This window comes from Patagioenas fasciata, chromosome 3, assembly GCF_037038585.1.
Source record: "Patagioenas fasciata isolate bPatFas1 chromosome 3, bPatFas1.hap1, whole genome shotgun sequence".
NCBI lineage: Eukaryota > Metazoa > Chordata > Aves > Columbiformes > Columbidae > Patagioenas > Patagioenas fasciata.
The window spans coordinates 32,566,629-32,584,501 of record NC_092522.1 but is presented as its reverse complement, the minus strand read 5'-3'; the positions used below and the strand labels follow the sequence as shown (position 1 = coordinate 32,584,501).

The 17,873-nt window shown below is 39.4% G+C and overlaps 1 protein-coding gene across 7 annotated transcripts in view; it reads left to right on the top strand.

Annotated features, from left to right (window-relative positions):
• Positions 1–17,873, top strand: part of THADA (THADA armadillo repeat containing) — a 171,707-nt gene that overhangs the window by 139,565 nt on the left and 14,269 nt on the right. For all 7 annotated transcript variants that reach the window (XM_071806063.1, XM_071806064.1, XM_071806058.1 and 4 more), the window contains one exon: positions 1,700–1,831. In XM_071806063.1, the coding sequence (XP_071662164.1) occupies positions 1,700–1,831 (132 nt within the window). The remainder of the gene's footprint in view (positions 1–1,699; positions 1,832–17,873) is intronic.

Sequence of the window (17,873 nt, the reverse complement as noted above, 5' to 3'; positions counted from 1 at the left end):
TTTGCTCTGAAAATTTGGCTTGGGGAAGAAAGATGCAGTACTGACCCTCCATACTACCTATAATAGAATTGTCAGTCTGAGGTGCTGCATTCTTCACAGCTGTGAAATTGTCCAGCTACTGCAATGAAAAGTTTAGCGAATCAAGGCATAACCTGGTGTTTAGTTGCAGTAATGTAAACACAGAATCCTTTCCCTTAAAGGGGTTATATACATATAAACAGCTTTGACTTTTATGCCTTGTTCTGCATCAGCTTGCTTGACCGCATATAGTACAAAGTAGAAGTAAAAGAAAATTGTGGTTGTATGAAATTGGAGCGTAGTCATTCCCATATGCTTCCATTAAGTATGTTCACAAGAGGAAGAGGGTGAGTGCCAGTCAATATGCCTGGGCTGACCCCATAATCTGTCCATCATGTTGCTTGAGGGTTCAGAAAAAGTCTTTCTGGAAAATCCATTTGCAGACCTTCACCTGTTCTGGAGATGTGGTACAAACTTGTCTAGGTGGGAGAGCTGGCTGTTGTATCTAGAAGGGAATAATTATTCTGCCTTAGCTGTGCCAGTATAACATTATTTGGTGCATCATGCTAGAAAACAACTTCTTTCTGATATAATTATACTCCATGCTATTCCCACATGGTGAAGTTATATGAAATACAAGAATGCTTCTTCTGCCTGTATAGTAAAGGCTCAAGCAACTAATTTTGGCCAAGCAGTGAAATACAATTAATTGTCTGGCTAGCCTTGTGATACAAATCCCTGATAGACCTGTTGATAACCTGCTTGGAAAAAAAAACAACAGTGCAGCAATGAAGCACCAACTCCGTTGTTCTCTGTGATCACCAGAAAGTAATATCTAACAGCTGGCTGCCTCTGACAGGACCTTCCACTGGATTCCTTTAATGAGGAAGTTCAACCAGAGCTGGAAAGTACCCCAGCACAGCTTTGTGATTTCAGCTGGTTTCTCACCACTAAATGGCACAAGGGTCTGCAAGTGGAGCATGGCTTGAGAGATGTGAATTCCCACTGGGGTAGTGGTGGGGGTCTGCCTGTTTGGGGTTTATTACATGAACACCTCTCACTTGGCAGTTATTTCTGGTTAGTTTTAACTGTGTGCAGGTGATTGCCCCGTGGATTAAACCTGGCTTGCTTCTAACAGCTGGTGGGTATAAGGGTGGCAGGGCATGGTGGTGAGTGAGGTGGATATGGGAGAAATAGCTGATAGGTAGATCCCTTGGAGGTGGGATCATTTGCTGCAGGGAATGCCAGCACTACTGGCAGTATTTGGACAAAATCTGGCTTGATAGCCCCTGCTTCAGGCAGATTGCAACAGCAAAGCCGTGGTCACAGTGCACTGGTTGGTGTCCAGGAGCAAGACTTTTGCTGTTGCCAGACAGGAATTCTGCAATCTTAGAAACTGTAGAAAACTCAGAACACTTGAAGTCGCACCCAGTCCATTCTCTTACCTGTTGACCACTGTTTAAACCAAGCTGTGTCAGACACCTAGATGAAGTTCACAGGCGCACAGAGCGTTTTGATCATATTGCCAGTTGTCGTCCCAGTGTTCTGCCAGTGTGTTTCTCCTACCCAGGATGCAGCGTTTCACTGAGTTTGCTGTGTTTAGCTGTGGAAACAGAGCTTTGTATCTTCTATGAATGAGTGTAAGAAATAGAATTCTAACTTTTCTCTGTAATAAATGTAGGACTGTCTGATACCCTTGCTATGTGGAAATGTGTGATTCTACTGCTGCAGAATGAAGATTTGGTAGTAAGGGATACTGCTGCTGAGGTTATACAAGTGGCACAGTATGAAAAAAAGAGCAGTAAAGGAACAGGTATGTTAACTTTTCTTTACTTTTAAATATTATTGGATACTTGAGAGACAAATGTATTTATTTTCTCATCACAAACTTCTTGCTAACTGTGAAGTGTTCCATGTGTCTCTTAGAAACACATCCCACAGAAGATAACAGCAGGTTATGATTGTTCGACACCTACCATACTTTATTATTTTGCTTTTACTGTTCTTGGTATAATTTGCATATTGTTACACACGTATGTAAAAAAAAGACAACAGCAGTATTCAGCTTCATGATTCTTACTCTGATGAGTTAACTGTCACATAATTTAATATTTTGAAGGTTCTTTAATACCAGCTTTGTTCTAAAATAATGCAGTGGAAGACACTCCATGAATCCCAGGTCATTGTAATAGCCAAATCACAGAGAGGCAGGAAGCTGGGAAACAGTATTCAACTCACTGATTCCTTATTAGACCTTGAAATCCATTTAGATCCAGATCAACAAAGACAATTCTCTGCATAGCCACAATGTGCTTTCGAGGATGTCAGCCTTTTTGTCTGCATGCCCTAGTTTTCTCAACCCTATTAATTTAAAAATAGCCACAAAACTTGAGTAGGCTTAACTAATTAATGTGCATCACTTTGAGAGCCTTTGCTGACGCATTCTTCCGTGTGTTGTGAATAAATTAGAACTTGCTACGAAGCGCATCTCTCTCTGGTGGTCACTGCCAGCCTACGCTACTCAGTACCGCCTGTACCAGCTTGTCTGCAGTCGGTTCAAATGAGTCTGCCATCTCCATGTGAACCTCTGAGAGACTGGAGATAAAAGAACAAAAAAAGAGGAGAAGTAAAAATGTATGTTTGCCATTACTGTAGATAGAAGTATGTGGGAATGTGCTCATGAGGCAGATGTGTTTTTGAGCTGGCGCTGTTCAGGCTCAGTGCTCTGGGCTAGGAGGGGGTAAAAGGAGGGATGTGTTAGGGACAGATTTAATCTTCCCACAGGTCTGATTCCAGGGCTTTTATCACAGCTCTGGCTGTTTATCTGGTCCCAGCTACGGCTCTCTTGACTATCAAGAGTCTCTGTATGTGTGTGCCTCGGGTCCTTGACACTGGCCTTTGGGGAGCATCCTCAAATGTCTCTAGATGGTACTTTCTCTGGAAATGACACAATGCTGGATTTTCTCCCTGGCTCCTTGTATCTTCTCCCTTCTTCCTTCTTGTATCCTTGTGCCAAGGGATATTGCCCTGTAGCTGCATGAGGCCTCTGTCCTACTAATTCATAATAAGGTGATATCAGTGCTTGCTTTATAACTTACCACTTTGTAAAGCCAAGGTGACCATAGTTGAGGAAATAACCTCATAATTGTTGGGGTTTTTTTGTGTGTGTGTTGTTGGTGTTTTGTTTTTTTTTTTTTGTTTTTTTTTTTTTAATTTTTTTTATTTGCTGTGTTCCGAATTAGGGTAGGAACCCTGTTCCCAAACTTATGTTAACCCCCTGATTATACTTAGTTTTGCCACCCTGTTTTTTCACTTAAACTGCTTTCATTCATCTCTGACTTGCAAAGGCGTATGCTTTTGGAAAGACAAAATCCAGTTTCTTTCTTCCTCCATTTTACATTATTATTGTTCCTTCCTGTGACCTCTTTTTTTTTTTTTTTTTTTTTTTTTTTCCCTCCCACCCTTCCCTCCCCCTTTCACTTTTTGTGGTTTGCTTTCTAGCTTTTAGGGGAGCCAGGGGAGGAATTTTGCTCCTGTGGCTTTTGTTTACAACCAGCTTACAGTAAGTTTACCTTTGAATGTTGTTACTTTCATTTATCCCCTTTCATGTGCACATGGGTATGCAATAAGTTTGGGTCTGGGACTTAGAGATTTCTTGGATCACCAGTGCTCTCTGTGCTGGCAGTTTTTAATGCCATTCAAATATGTACTTGTTTTTTCTCAGTTTTCCTACCATGAAAGTCTGCTCTTTCATCACAGAGTAATTTTAAAATATCTAAGATGATACACTGAAATTCAGTAGAAGCCATAAAACAGCTCTCTTTAAATCTTTTATTTGATAACAAAATGCTGGATGTCTTACATTGACTGACTTTTCATTTCCATTGAATGATGACAAGTAGGTATTGTGGCCCAGCAGTATTATCATGCCATCAGAAAAAAATACGACTCAAGACATCAGAAAGAGAAATGGATGATTAGAATCTCATTTTCATATAGTCTATAATTGTTTCAGTTTTATTTCATTGCCATTACCACTACCTAACATTAGACAGTAAAGAGTCTATTATACTTTCAGCTTCATTTGTGCATCAAAAATGTTTATGCCCTAGTAGCCATTCTATTTCTAGAAATACTGCACTGTGGAAATAGGTTATGGTGTATTTCACCCTTTTACTGCTGTTAATTCACCATATACAGAGTGGGAATGTTGCTCAGAAAATCTAAGCACTGGACCTGCCAGAAATGTTGGCACTGGCTCTTCATTAAATCCACTCCTCACAAAATGGTCTCTGGCTGCGTATACAATGTGTAAGGTAGTTGCTCTTCCCGTGTCTTTAGAACTGAAGAAATAACTATTGTCACCTTAGGGAATCAACACCTTAAGTGTGTGATTTATATCAGAGATCCAAAGGAATCCCCTGTCGCAGCCTGACAGGTTCCCCTTTACTTCATACATGGCAGAAGAGCATATGAGAGACTTTGTATTTGCAAGTAACAGCTGGACAGAGACTAAATTTTTATTCTGCTTCAGCAGAGTAATGGGAAGTTGGACTGTCGTTAGTAATAACAAACTTATTTGCATATGTTGCTCATATAACTGTTATAGGCAGTTTTTCCTTTACATACATGTTGCTGAATAACAGTACAAATGTTTAGCAGTATGATTGTGTGAAATAATAGGTATTTTCAGGCCATTTATAGATGGTGAAACTGGAGGCAAATGATCCCATCTATTAGTGTGGTTTCACTTACAGTAACAGCTCCAATCTTGTGTAATTCTTTGAAATGTTATATGAGCTCCTGGAAGAGAATATGAACTTGGTTCCTTGTTATTAACTCATGGCTTTTAGTGAGGGCAAAAACCCCAATTTCCTCAATTGACTACTCCATGCAGCTTTGGATCAGTCAAATTATGAGAGCAGTTACTTTGCAGAGTCTGAAACTCAGGGTCACAAATGTGATACAAGAACCCTGTGAAAATTGCAGCACCCATTTTTGCTTGAAAGGAGAACAGCTCAGAAAACCAAACACCGGTATAGCAGGGCTCCTACACTCGCTCTACCCTTCTCCCCAAGAAAACCTCTACAAACCTTGTTATTTTTTACAGAAGGGAAGGACTTCCACAGTTACCAGGAAAGTCAATTTTAAAAATTTCTTTTATTCATACAGAGAAACTTGGTTTAATTTTGTAATATGTGTAAAAGCTCATAATTGGGAGGGGAGGTCACTGAAGTTGGCTGACAGCAGTCATTTTCTGAGCGAAGCAGGTCAAACAGAATCCAGTCTCACTTAGAAATGAGAGAACCTTTTGTTTTCCTTGCTAAAAATACCAACTTAGCAGCTAGTTAAGGTTTTACTAATAACTTGAACAATATAAACCCCATCTGTAACTCAAGGTATTGTATGTGCACTTTGTTGCTGTTTCCTCATGCATTGAGGTGTAAACTTCTGGGGGATTGTTTTATTCCTTTTAGGACGAGGGAGGGTACAGGAAGTATTGTATTCGGTGTAAATGTAGAATAGCTGCTTTGAAATCTAATTAAATTAGTGACCCATGGCTGTGTAAAGTCTAGACCTATTCACAGCAGCATTTCTTATCCAAGGGGGTTACTCCTTAAAAGAAAGAAGATAATTTAAGTCAGGGAAATAAGAGCTTGCTTTCTCTACTGACAATCATTTTACTGAATATACTGAAAAATTCGAGTAACTCAGTGCTAGAACAAAAACTATACATTGCTGTCATTTTCCTCCATGACTTTTTTTTTATCTAGAGAAATGTTACCTTAAGTAAAGTTAGGATATTGTTAGTATTTTAGAAGTTTGAATGAACTATATTTTACTAAGCAAGTGCAATTATCTAAAATTCTATATTAAATACCTTTAGTCAGCTTAACCTTTATCTTGGTGAATTACCAAATTATCCTTAAATAGCTTAAAGAGCATTTTTAGTGTTGTCAGCTTTAGCACCAATTTAGCTGATTTTTAAAATTGAGCTGAACTAACTTTTGAAAGTGCCTGAATGATTTAGCAGCTTAAATATTCTTCTTGAGTATAATTTAGGCCTTTGGGAGCCTTCTGCTGCATTTATGGTGAAACAACAGCCTAGTATAGAGATGAACAATTTAGCTCATGGTCTGGAAGAGAAACAGCCCCGTGTGAGCACCACAGTCACTTGATGCATTGTGTCTTTGAAAATCAGTCCAGTGTTGTTGTTATTTCCCTTAGTTCTTGAGTAATTCTGAGGAGGGGGTTTGAGCTATAAAAGATATAGTTAGTTTTGAACATATTGCTGATTTAATCCACTGGCCGAAAATTCAGATATATGAATTCTGTTCCTTCTGTTCCCATTTCAGATGCCTAGGAAATAAGCAATAGATGATACCCCTTTGCCATGAGTTTCTGAACAAAAGGCAATGCAAAGCTCTCTTTTCTTCTCTTGATGGTTGTTCCCTTCCTCATAGATTCCACTTTTTATCTTCAGAAAAAATGATCAGTGAAAATGACAAATGTCCTATTTTTTGAGTCACCAGGAAAAAAATGTACTAGCTGTCTGGTTTAAAGAAGCTGACTCCTCTTCCTGAAGGACATCCTCTTGGGAAGAGGTGGCACTGCTCTGCAGAGAGGAGATTAGGTTGAGATTCTTGTGGAAATCTTCATTGCTGGGTGTTTACTTGTGTTTTAGTGGCCCACAGTATCTCAGCCACACCTTGCTGTATCAGACTAAATGCCTTTAGGAGCCTTTCAGCAACTTTTATTTTGCTTATTAACTAGAGAGTGTAAATGTGAGTAAAGGGAAAAGTTAAAATGTGCTGCTTGAGGGGGAAAAAAAAATAGTTTTATTAGATTAAAGAACTAAAATATTTTCTAAGTGACTTTGAATTCTTTTCCAGGCTTTAGCATTTGAGTGAGTAGAACCTTTCTTTTTGGGAACCATGCTGCCTCCTTGGCATGCAGAAAAGCAAAGCTTCTTGTTTCCTGTGCCTCTATTTCTTTAACACATCATTAATATCGAAGGTCAATTAAAAATAAACTTCTTCATGAATCTAGAGTAGGTGTCTCTCTCATGAAGGTACGTGAAAGAAGGCTTATTTACATGGGGGATTTTTGAGGGGGGTGGTGTAAATAAGCCTTAGCAGAGGTAGAAAAGGAGAAGTTAAGAGAAGTTCAGACTGACTATATTAACATCTGGAAGAGATGAGGAGAAAAGAAATACTGATCAGATTTATGTTTCTTGTCCCTATCCTCAGTGAACCTAAAGCTGTGCAGAAGTTTTCATACATGTGTTCCCTAAGAAGATCTAGTAAATCACTTGAGCTGGAGATAAGAGAGAACATGGTCTGTGTGATGTTAATGCAGCACAAGGGTATGGCATTCATCAGCAACACCACGGGTGATATCAGCAAATCACGGGTGACTGGCATGATCTCAGAACTTGTACCCCAAATGTCCTTTATGACTGATCCATGAAGTATTCCAGGACAAGCGACTCAGATTTAAACTGCTCCAGTTGCTACTGAAACAGCTGAGAGCTGGGCAAACCTAAATTGTTAAAAATACCATTGTCATTGGTAGTGCATGATAGGATGCATGATAACGAGCATCCCACATATTGCATCAGGAACAGTGAAGAAAGATATTCTATTTTAACTGTTGCCTCAAGTGCTTGCTGGCATTTGAAACTGTGTTTTCAGACTATTACTTAAAGTACATGCAAACTTTGGCCATAGTAAAAGGAGCTTTTCTTCCACGTGTTTACCGTTGGGTAAATGTGTTAAATAGATTTCTTAAAGTTTTAGTTCATCTGCATGTTGAGTTAACCCTCCTCTCTCCCCAGACCTGTTTATGAAGTGCTAAGTCTGTGCGCTGTGGCAATGGAGATACAAAGTGATTGGGGTGAGAACCTGTGCACCACTGTTGGGGAAATAGAGCAGTTTTAAGTCACCATGTCTTGTTTAATGAAGTATATAACGAAGAGATACAAACAAGATGTTCATAACTCTCCTTTTCACGTGACCAATGTGCTCATCCTCTTGCCAAACTTGGGGACAGATTCACCACTTTTTTGCTCTACTTCTGTGCTGGCGTAGCCTTCTCTTGAAGCAAATGGGAGGACTGTGGTGAATGAAACGAGTGTCAGGTTACTCTGATCCTGGACAAAGATTGGTGTGTGGGGCTCAACTTTTCTCATGCACTGGCTGACTTGGCCTGATGTTCAGGTTACGCTAATAGACCTCTGAGGCCCCAGACAGCTCCTTTAGTTGTGGCTTTTAAAACCAGTTCTGGCAGCTGCCTGGCTTTGAAGAATAAGTGGTAATTACCTGAACATAAGCTAGGGAACTGCATGCATGCAATCGGGTCTGAGGATGGTTTAACCAGAGTCCCTGGCAGTATTGTAGGTGATACATTTCCTTTTCTTGATTTAAGTCAGACTTGTGCACTTTCTCCTCTAGTCTGAAATTTGAATTTATTTTCTATTTAGAGATTTGATGGAGTAGCTACAAAAAGCACGAATTCAGAACTTGTGTGCATGAAGAGCTGTGCTGAAACTGTTGTCTGGAGCTCTTCCACCAGCCAGCCTGAAAAGGGAGGTTGGTTGCTAGTGCTGTGGATGGTTACAGCTGCATACAGAAGATGGAACATCTTCATTCTGGATACATGACATCAACTGCTATGATGTGGAAAGTTAAGATCTTCCCACAAATGGATCAATTTCAGGGCCTTCCTACTGCCCCGAGTAGGAAAAAACCAGCAGATTGGAAAAAACATTTTACAAGTACTTATTGCCATCCATAATTTTCAAGCTACCTTGAGAGTCTCTTATAATTTTGGAATGTGTTGGTCAGAAAAATCTCCCAGTCAGATCTTGTGATATACCACGGGTGCTTGGGAACAGTCCAGAAATTCTCACAGCATCATCTGGGTTACTAATGGAAAACTGCTAATCATGTTAGCCAAAATATGTTTATGTTCCTTGTATTGGGGACAAGTGGAAGGAAGGTTAATATGGTGTGGGTTGTTTTTTGTTTTTTTCTTTTCTGGGATCAGCTCCAGGATTTCTTGATAACTGCATTATGGTAACTAGATGCACAGCTCACTAAAAAGAACTGGATTTCTAAGCCTGCTATGAAATAAGAGTCTTTTGAGCTGAATGTTAGGATTTAAATGGGAGGTGGCATTTATCCAAATGGCCTTTAAGTGCTGGAAAGCAGAAAAGTCACACAGATGAGACCACGATAAAGATGCGCTGCAATCAAAACCAGAAAAACCTCACAGCAAAGCAGAGCTGCTCCTGGCGCGGAACAAGATGATTTTTCTACAAAAGAATTCAATTTTAAAAAGATAGTGCATGACGTTTATGTAATAGCCTAAGATAAAAGCAATATTTGTTGCAACCTTGTTGGAGAGGTGTAAAGTAGTGGCAGTAGTTTGTGGCATTATATTCCAGCATGGTGTAGGACTTTGTTTTCAGGGACACTGTAAGGTGGTAATGCCTCTTTGGTTATGTTAGATAAGGCATGCTGAGGCCAGGAGAAAGGGTCAAACAGTTGCTTGTGTGTTCTGAGAATCCTGAGAAGCAGGTCCCAGTGAGGGAGGCAGTGGGTGTGCTGCCGAGAATTACTAGAACACTGCACAGTGAAGTGCACCCAGATGGGACTGAAAAGTACTGTAAAGCATGGAGTGGGACATCACCCACCACTTATGCTCTCTGTAATTGTGGGATCATAAGTAGAATGGGGTTCACAGAGAAAAAGGACGTTTTGTCCTTGAAATGTTGAATGTTCAGCCCTCTGTGTAAGGGATAATACCTCTGGCTGCATCTTTTTTTCCTTTCCATTCATTTAATGGCAAATACTTCCTTATGCACATGCACAGTGTAGGATTTATGCAGGGGGACAGATGTGTAACGATGACCATTGAAATCCCAGCAGACTAAACAGATAGGAAATACCTGTGCCAGTTGGTGACTACCTGCTGACTGTGGTGACCTCACATTTAAGAAGTTTGTTCCAGAAAGCAAAATGACACGTGGTAGAGATTATGAAATACTTACTGTGGCTAGAAGCTATAATTTGAGGTTTTTTACATCTGCTGTAATAGTTCTAAGAAGGTAACAATTACAGGTCAGTTGCAAGGATGAAAGAATTGAGGTCTGTAAGTGTAAATGAATTCATCTGGTGTCTCTGCCAGAATAAACTGAGGGCTGTTTCAGGAGCAGATTTGACCCGTAGGACAGTCATATTTTTATGATAATACGTATATTTTAGGTCTTTAATTTCTTTTGGGTCTTTATTTCTTTTATATCTGACATTCTAGTTTATACCCTAAAAATATCTCCTGTTGTTTTGAAAACTTTTGGAATATCTGATTGGGAAGTAATTGAGATCTTTCAGATTGCGTTTGTAATATGATTGTTTCCTGGTTTAATGTTAGGTCTTGAATAATGTTTAGCTATTGTTCCTAGATACAGAGGAGAAGTTGTCTGACAAAGATAGAAAATGGGCTTAAATATTTATGTACAGAATACTCACTGGTAATTACCTTTGGGCTCAGGAACCCATTTCTGCATATGTTGTCTTCCTTTGTATCTATGTTGTTGTTTGTTTTTTTTTCTGATACCAGTTCTTTTCTCTTTAATCACAAAGCCGGAGTAGAGGAAGGCTGTTTGCTATCCACAGCTTCCCTACTAAACCTGGAGTCTTTGTGTCTTAGTAAAATATTAATGAAGAACCATTTACTTGAAGCCAAAGTGAATTCACACCCTCCTGCAGTTGTTTATGAAACTCCCTAAGCTTATGAAACCAGGTTTTTCTGATACATGCTGTGAAGGTGTTGTCCCTGTTGGCTTAACAAATGTGTGCCCTTTTGATACAAGCAAAATAGCCCCACTCTTAATCATCTAGTTTTAAAACATTGCACTTTATTTCTGAGAGGCATTTTAGTGCTAAAAACAAGAACAAAATATGTATGTTTTACTGTTTTGTTTTTTCTTTACTCCTGGATTGATTATAGAAAAAGTAAGTAGCAGTGTTAATTGTCTTCATTGAAAAAATAGTTTTGCAAGCCAGACCAGTAAACTATGCAAAATCAGCCTCTCCAGGAGTAAATAAATACTGAAGGTCTGATCACATTGTTCTGAGCAGAGCTATTCCATGCTTTCTCTGAACAACCTTAAAATGCAGAAGAGCTCGTGATTTGGATGTCTTTGGAACAGAAGTGCTCTCTTCACAAGAGACTCAAAGAATGTCAAGGAACGCCAGGTGGAAGTAAATAGTATTACCTGCCCTAGGTTGACTAGTTTTTACAGTTGTGGTCATTCTTTGTTGCATTTCTTTGTTTTTGTTTTTTGTGGCTAGCATTCTGTATTGCTAATTGTGGGCATGCCAAGAATCAACCAAAATGTTCAGCTTTTTAATCATATCTAGACTTCTGAAATACAATTTTAACAGATTTATTTAGAGACATAGTAGAGGTCCCACAATATACGGGGGTTGCAGGTCCTGGCCTACAGTCTGTATGATAGTTTGCTGCTGTGGTAAGCTCTTGTTATACCAAGGTTCGAATGTGTTATTTGAATAAAATGACTCCAATTTTATTGTTTCAAAAAAGCTGAGATGAAACTTGCAATAGTAGCTTGTCCTTCATCTATAAAAATGAAGTCTGAGCACAGATTGCATTGTTTTGCTGACCAGTTGCTGCAATTCTCAAAGTTTATTAATGCTGTTCTTTGTGTTGCGCTATTGCTATGAAAGGGTAAAGCTGTCCCAAGGAATTTCTTTTTAAAAAGGTCCAATGGCTACCGACCTGAGCAATCTGATATAGGACAAGCATTGGAAAAATGTTGTTGGGTTTTTTTAAGCTGGATTGTGTTGCAAAACAGGAAGAAAAACAACAGTGGCAAAGAAATCCTGTTACTTCAAGAACTATTTAATAACTAGAAGCTGGGAAGAGGGAACAGGGGAAAGAACACCACTGGAAGAATGAAAAGGAGTTGCATACCATTTAAAATAAAATTATTTCTTTTTATAGGGAGCTCAGTTTCTCAAAGCATACATCCATGCGTTAGATATGTTTGAAAATCAGGATATGGGAGTTGGTGTTATAGGTGAAACACGTGGGGTGCTGTTCTAACTGGGACTGTGCACAAAAAGGCTTAGTTACCTGTAACCTGCAGCCACTGCTCTGCTCCTCAGATTGCTTGAGATGCAGAAGTCCAAATGAATATAGCCCAGCATTTCTGATGTTTTGGGTATCCTGAACATCACCTTCATGAACAGTGCAGCCAAGAACCATATTCTAGAAGTTCTGGTCTGAAGGATTTGGGACAACCCTGGCTAGGCACAACCGTACGCACATGGCGCTCTTTATAAAGGCTGAAATGGGATATCTGCTGAAAGCATGTGAAGGGCTGGAGAGCCTGCTAATTAAATTTTTACAAGTTTTCAATTATTTCCAGACCTTTGTTACCTAATAGCTCTAAATGGACAAAACTTTAAAAGTCTATGTCAGTAGTGTAGCCATCTAGTTTGTAGCTGTTCATATTTAAGCGAACAGATATGAAATTTTACTATAATATCTGTATTATACATAGAAAGAATACAAAAATGTATGCTGAGAAGTGCATGTATAATGCAATGGGGAATAATGTGTTTTTTTGTAAATGTTTTGCTTATGGAAAACTGTGATCAACAGCTGTGGAGAGTGAAGGTCTCTCAGCAGCAGAGATTGATACAGATACTAGGAGTGTAGATTTCTTCTTGTTCTGCCTTTTGCATCATAAGAGATCACCTCTGCAAGAATAAGACTGAAAAGCCACATAGAGCCCTGTGCATGGTATTTGTCCTGTGCAAGGCCTCTGCCCCATTTCATGGCATGCACATAGGATATTGACGTTTATTTGTAATGTCATTTTGCACTGAGAGGTATTTCACCAAGAATGAGGAAATGATACATTTCTGCAAGCAGTTTTTTGCACACAGAATTTAGTTTGTGTGTGTTTGTGTGGGAGTAAAATCAGGACTTTAAATACCTTTGCAAACGAACCTAAACCACCAGCTTGTGTTCAGGTAAGTCAGCAGTCAGCATTCTTAATGTCCAGGGTAGTACTTACCTGTGCCAGAGTCAGAGCGGTATGAGAGGTGTTTTTATTGTATTACTGATTGCCTGAGCCATTGCCTTCCCACTGATTTGGTCGCTTTAATTCCTGGTGTGTCAATGCGGGGGAGGCCATTGTGGGACAGAGTGTCTGTTACTTCCAAACCTAAAATGTGTAAAACTCAATGTCTCTCTTTTCTGAAATAAGTTCCAAATGAGCTCTTACAAGGTGAACTTGGAACGGGCTTTGTTGAACAAATTGATTTCTCATGCATGAGAAATTCAAGTTAAACATCCTTTGGGAAGCCTAGAAATTTTAATTTTGAGATTTAGGCTTTTTATAAAGGTTTTTTGATTTGTTAGATTTACAGCAAGACTGTTGAAGTCACTTTGAGGAGCAGAATTATTTATGGCAGTTGCTTACAGTACCAATGTAGTGCCACTTTCACATGTTTTTAATTTTGTTCCTTCGCGTGGTCTGTGCTGTGTTAATGATCACCTTGTCATGCTAGCAGTGGAAAACGGTTTTATAAATAATTCCCACTGGTAAGATGAAAGTGTTAACAGAAATACTTCAGTGAAGGTCTTGATTAACTCATACACTTGGCTTGATCACAGTGGAGGTTCGACTTACAATATCTTGTTACCAGGACTAATAAAACTCATTCATTTTTTCATGTACCATGTTAATTACCCTTTTACTTTCCCTCACGTGCAGACACATACAATGTGATTTCATGTTTGTGTTGAGTACCAGTCACACTTTGCAGATTTCTCCTTGATGTGCTTTCTTGTTCTTACACCTTCATATGCAAAGAGAACCAACCTTCCCTGATTTCAGAATCTGCATATTGTATATTGTAATAGTAGAACTTCAAAACTATAGATCATGACACTCACGTGTTCAACTTAATCTACTTGTGCTACAAACAGCAGAAGATAGATACTTTATTTTTTTTCTCTTGCATTTCCTCATACTTAAATCTCTGTCTACTGTGCAGGCATTAAGAAGCACAATTAAGAATTAAATTTCCAGAATATATTTCCTCTTTAATTCATATTCCCCAAATGTAAATTATTCAAGTGCATCACTGTGTTGCAATATCGTATACTAGCATCCCATATTCCATCATCACCACCTCTCAGAAGTGTCAGGAAAATGGGTATGTGCCATAATATCTGAAGCCTAGTAGCAGTAGGATCAACTAAACTTGTGTTAATGAACAAGTCAAGGGTTGTTCAGAAAAGATGTTCCCAATATTGGTTTCCTTCTCCTAAAGCAGTAGGTGTTCCGCAGATTAGTTTAATTAGGCAACATCATAGTGAATTGGGAAATAGTTGCTTAGGTTATATACCAAAGTATAGAGGACTTGATTCTTTGGAGCCAATGACTTTACGCTGCTGCAGTGCAAGGTCGACACAGACCTTGAAGTGCAAATACTGTGGGGGGGAAAAAGGCATCTCAGGGTGAAATAATATAAATATGAACGGAATTCCGTGCTGGTCTGTAGAACACATCAGTGGTTTCATTTCAAATTCATAGGAGCAGTAGAAGCAGGGCAGGCAGCCCTTGCTTGTCAGCTGCTGCCTTTTGCACTGTGTTTCAGTTTTTTGGCATCATCACCTGTGCAACACCGTGGAAGGCTGGCACAAAGGTAAATTCTCTAAACCAGAGAATTTAACCTGAATCTCATGGTTATTGGTGAAGGCTCAATTGGCGCCATCCATGGCAAAATGAAGTAGAATATGACCTTTCCTGAAGGAAACTCATTGGAAACACGTGGAATGAAAAATAAGATGTTAGAGACATATATGTCGATGTTAAAGACAGAAAAAGTCTTTATGTTAAAAACATATATGTCGATGTTGAAGACATATGCCAGTGTGGAATGTAACTTTAAATAGCATTATTTAATTAAAAGGAAATAAAAAGAGATTCCTTGAGCAGCGAAATGAAGTGAGCTTGGTAATTTTTTTTTTCATGGATTTGTTTTGCAGATAAGTGGATTTTGTCATGTGTGACTGAAGTTTTAGCCTTTCACTGAGCAGGACAGAAACAGGATCTCTTTTTCTTTACCCAGCTGGCTAGTTTCATAGAAACAAGACCTAATAGTTTGGATTCCCTTATCCTTTTTGTCAGGCTGGACTGAAATTGTACAGCTGGTCCAGAAGTTGTGGTGGGAAGCATGTACACAGAAGCATGCCTGCTGGTTTCCTTATTTTGTTAAAAAATGGAACAAAAATCCCTTTGATGTTGTTTATTCTTGTAGATTGGCTGACTGATTGAATAAAATATACCAGAGCTGTTATTCTTCTCTGTGCACTGAGTGCTCCCTTTGTCTCTACCTGCCCTCCCACTCCACCCTCTGTGTTTCTTGCACCTTCTCAACAGACCCTGAATTGACTTCTGTAAACTTACTGCCTTCTGCTTTTCTGTCTCCCTCTTCTCTTTGTAATTTGTTTTGTAAATTAATTTAATTGCGTGAGCTGTATATTTTTACAAGGAGCATTGATGGTCTGTTGTTAAGGTTGCGTAACACTTCTCATTATAAAATTCTGGTTTTCAGCTACTTGTGTTAGTCCTTGCTAGTTCATACTGAGTTGTTTTCCATACTGTTGGGGTGGGTTGGTTTGTTTGTTTGGAATTTTTTTGCTTTTTTTTTTTACTTTGTTTTTATTACAGTAGACATGATTCTACATAGGAAATTAGGAGAAAAATGCTATCTTTACACAGGCTATGAAAAAATTGAAGGCCTTTTCTTTGAATGCTGTTGCATATGCTTTTGGAGCAAGATATTTTTGGTAAAATATGTACAAATTAGGCTGAGAAATAGGACTCTAAAATGCTATGCTTTATTTATATATCAAGCAGAGACTGAAAGGAACCTAAAAGCTAAAACCTCCAAAAATCTGTGTGTTCACTAAGCAGCTTAAATTTCTCAGCTGCTGAAGAGCTTCTGTGTGTTCCCAGCTGAGGATGCTCTGGGCCCAGAACACGCTGCATCCCAACGACTCTGCAGCTGGGGGCAGCTCTGGGCCAAGCTGCGTTTAGGCACTTGAAATGGAAACACCTGTGCGTTCAATAAAACCTCTGTATCATCAAGAAAATGGGGAGAAATGAGCCTTCTCTTCTGGTTAGAGAAGGGAAAAAAGATCACAGAATCACAGAATGTCAGGGATTGGAAGGGACCTCAAAAGATCTAGTCCAATCCCCCTGCCAGAGCAGGAACACCCAGATGAGGTTACACAGGAATGTGTCCAGGTGGGTTTTGAATGTCTCCAGAGTAGAAGACTCCACAACCTCCCTGGGCAGCCTGTTCCAGTGCTCTGTTACCCTCACTGAGAAGAAGTTTCTTCTCAAATTTAAGTGGAACCTCTTATGTTCCAGCTTTAACCCATTATCCCTTGTCCTACCCTTGTTTGTCACTGAGAAGAGCCTGGCTTCATCCTCGTGACACTCACCCTTTATATGTTTGTAAACGTTAATAAGGTCATCCCTCAGTCTCCTCTTCTCCAAGCTAAAGAGCCCCAGCTCCCTCAGCCTTTCTTCATAAGGGAAGATAAATCAGAAACATTGAGTTGGTTGCTGAAAGAGTCAATGAGAATGAGAATAAAGGAATGGGAGGTGAGGGAGGAAACTTGTTCCTGCCAGGGCAAGAGAAGGTCACAAAGGAGGAGAAAGACCTTTGGTGAAAGCCATGGCAAGACAGAGACTGAACTGGGTCCAGAAGAGCAATCCTGTAGGAAAGAAGCAGAATGGACGGAGGAGGTGAAAATGTTTAATTTAACCTTGTTGTACTGCATCTATTAAGAAGCAAGGAAAATCTACATGATTGTTGTTTAGGTTTTTGATTTGGTTTTGTGTTTTTTGGTGTGGGTTTTTTTTTGGGGGGGGGGGAACGACGGGACAGTGTGTGTTTGTTTTGGTTGTTTTTTTGTTGTTGTTTTGGTTTGATTTTTTACAGAAGTCCTTTTATAACTCAGTAGACGAGGCAGATTTGCTTTGATGATGAATCAGAAACATACAGCATAGGAAACTATCATCTCCAACAGTACTACTACCTCAGTTGCAAAATGGAAAGTGATAAAGTGAGTAAGACCAGGATCACAAGAGGGAATATGCCAAAGCCATTTAGGTTTGCTCTTGTAATTTGCATTCTATCCTCACCTCTCCCAGTGAGCTGTTTTGTGCAGGTAAGCAAGTCACTCCAGCCAGAGGTTGGAAAGGAGGTCACTAGTTTGCTGAGTGCTCAGCTGGATACCTTGGAGGCGTGATTTGCAGGAGTTGAGAGCACATAGTGCTGAAGCTAGAGGGAAATGCATTTTGAATATTCAAGCATTATGGGGTGCTGACTACTCATTGAAACAGGGCGTGATGTCTCAGATCAGACATTTAAAATCAGTCAAGTTTTTTTAATCTTGATTTCTGTCTTATCTGTCTTCAGAATAGATAGTGCCATTTCTTTTCTCCATGGACATCATATAAATACCAAGTGATTTGTGAAGCACTCCATATCATGATGAATATCTGAGAGTCACAGGTTACTTAGCCATTCTGTCTTCCTTGCCTGTTTAGAATACTTTTGAATATTTGGAATAAGAAATATTTCAAAGCCATGTATTAAGTATGGAGAGAATAGAAAGAAAGGTTTCTTCCCAGTGGCTGGGAAGTCCCTGGTGTTGTGTAGTTCACGTCTGCATTAATATGTGAGACACAAATTTGTTCACTTTTGTGGCACCTCGTGCAAGGAGCAGCAGTA